The 2,126-nt window shown below is 53.6% G+C and overlaps 1 protein-coding gene across 1 annotated transcript in view; it reads left to right on the forward strand.

Annotated features, from left to right (window-relative positions):
* Nucleotides 1-2,126, forward strand: part of cdk20 (cyclin-dependent kinase 20) — a 14,958-nt gene that overhangs the window by 6,030 nt on the left and 6,802 nt on the right. Inside the window, exon 5 of the mRNA XM_043679334.1 lies at nucleotides 429-558. Coding sequence (XP_043535269.1) covers nucleotides 429-558 — 130 coding nt within the window. The remainder of the gene's footprint in view (nucleotides 1-428; nucleotides 559-2,126) is intronic.

Here is a 2,126-nt window from a genome sequence, read left to right on the forward strand (position 1 = left end):
CTCTGAGTCAGTGTGTGTGGGCCAATGTCAACTCGCTGGGCAGATTAGCAAGTGTGTGACGCACTGCCCCTGTCTGCTCTCTCTCTCTCTCTCAACAAACAGCCCAGGGTTTTGGTTTCAAAACCAACCGGTTTCAGATGAGCTGCTCTGGGCCACGCGGTTCCCGAGGAGGGAGGAGCATCTGTGCCTGAGACCTGGACAGATCCCAGAATCTGTACCACCTCGGCCTACAGGGCACCCCGCCCTGGCAACTGAGATCGTGCAGTGATCAAAAATAAATCATTTCAGTTTCTCTCCGAAGAGTCTTGTTTCTCGCCCACAATCGTCGAGGGGGCCCTCGAGGAGGTCCACCACTCCCTTCATCTGAGGGTGTCCCTGACCTCCCATCTCCTCTCCCTGACATTACTGCACCTCCCTCTGTCTTCAAGTCTCACGCCGTCCAACAGGCTTTTGTGGTCACGGATATCAATCTACCAGCGCACCTCAGGGTCACCTCTGTTCGATTGCCCCGGCTTGTGTGAAGCCAAGGCGCTATACCAATGCAGCTTGTTCATCCAAGTGCTGAGAGCACAGCTTTGTAATTGAAGGGGGTTGTGAGGGAGGAACATTCTCCTTAGGACCCACCCCCCACTTCCTCCACCATCCCCAACCCCACCAATACAACCTACCCCTCTCCCCCACACCTCAACAGACCACTATTGGGGGGCCAGAATCTACTAGGAGGCAGTCAGGACAGCAGATGCTGAGATCAGGGTCGAGAGTGAGGGGCTGGAAAAGCACAGCAGGTCAGGCAGCATCCGAGGAGCAGGAGAATCAACGTCACGGGCAGGAGCCCTTCCTGATGAACTGGTCACGGCCTCAAGGTGAAGTCAGTACCCAGCAGCACAAACAACTGCCCTCCCTTTCCTAGCAGGAAAGTCAACGTCACGGGCAGGAGCCCTTCCTGATGAACTGGTCAACTGCCTCAAGGTGAAGTCAGTACCCAGCAGCACAAACAACTGCCCTCCCTTTCCTACTCCTGCCCCAGGGACACACAGGACAAATAGGCTGGGGGGGTGGGCAAGATAACAGCTAATCACAGTCCCCCCCCAACACTCCCAGAACAGGGACAGCACAGGGTTAGATACAGAGTAAAGCTCCCTCTGCACTGTCCCCCATCAAACACTCCAGGGACAGGGGCAGCATGGGGTTGGATACAGAGTAAAGCTCCCTCTACACTGTCCCCATCAAACATTCCCAGTAGTCAAGTAGCTAAGCTGTGCTAGCTGCCATCAGGAACTGCACATACAGTGGACACCAGCATTTTCAGTCACAAATTTAGACAGGTTCCTTTTTGGCACGATCTTACCCGAAACTGAAACTAAATCACAACTGAGAAAAGGAGTGCCCCTTGGGCTCTGAGTGGGTAAAAAGACATGTGAAACTTCCTGGAGATCCCTTTCAGGTTCTCAATCATCTGTTTTGATGCTAATCCAAGTTTGTTTATAAATCAGTGTTTTTTTGCTTCAAATCTCCCAGGCCATTCTGCCTGTGGTATCAGTACTGACCCTTTCAACATTTCAATCCAGTTAGGCCTAGTCCTCCTCCTGTTATTTCCAGAGAGATCCCCAGCAGAATCCACTTCTACTGCCCTGTTAGGTAATACCCATCCTGGAACTGGGACACAGCTTTTGACGGGGGTGGAACCAGTGATTTCCTGCCACCTCTGATCAATGCTGCACGGCTACAGTTTCTCGAAGATGCAACCAATGCTGGACACAGTCATTTGTCATTACCCATAGCTCAGAACCCCCCCTACCCCCAGGCCAGGCCGCTTTCTGGTAAACCTCCTCTGCACCCTCCATTGTTTATATAATGGAGTGATCAGATACCTGCATCCAGTTGGGATTTACAGAGCATCTCGTGCCCATCCAGCGGCACTCCCTCAGCACTGACCCTCTGACAGTGCGGCACTCCCTCAGCACTGACCCTCTGACAGTGCAGCACTCCGTCAGCACTGACCCTCTGACAGTGCGGCACTCCCTCAGTACTGACCCTCTGACAGTGCGGCACTCCCTCAGCACTGACCCTCTGACAGTGCAGCACTCCCTCAGTACTGACCCTCTGACAGTGCGGCACTCCCTCAG

The sequence above is a fragment of the Chiloscyllium plagiosum genome, chromosome 39, assembly GCF_004010195.1.
Source record: "Chiloscyllium plagiosum isolate BGI_BamShark_2017 chromosome 39, ASM401019v2, whole genome shotgun sequence".
Taxonomy (NCBI): Eukaryota; Metazoa; Chordata; class Chondrichthyes; order Orectolobiformes; family Hemiscylliidae; genus Chiloscyllium; species Chiloscyllium plagiosum.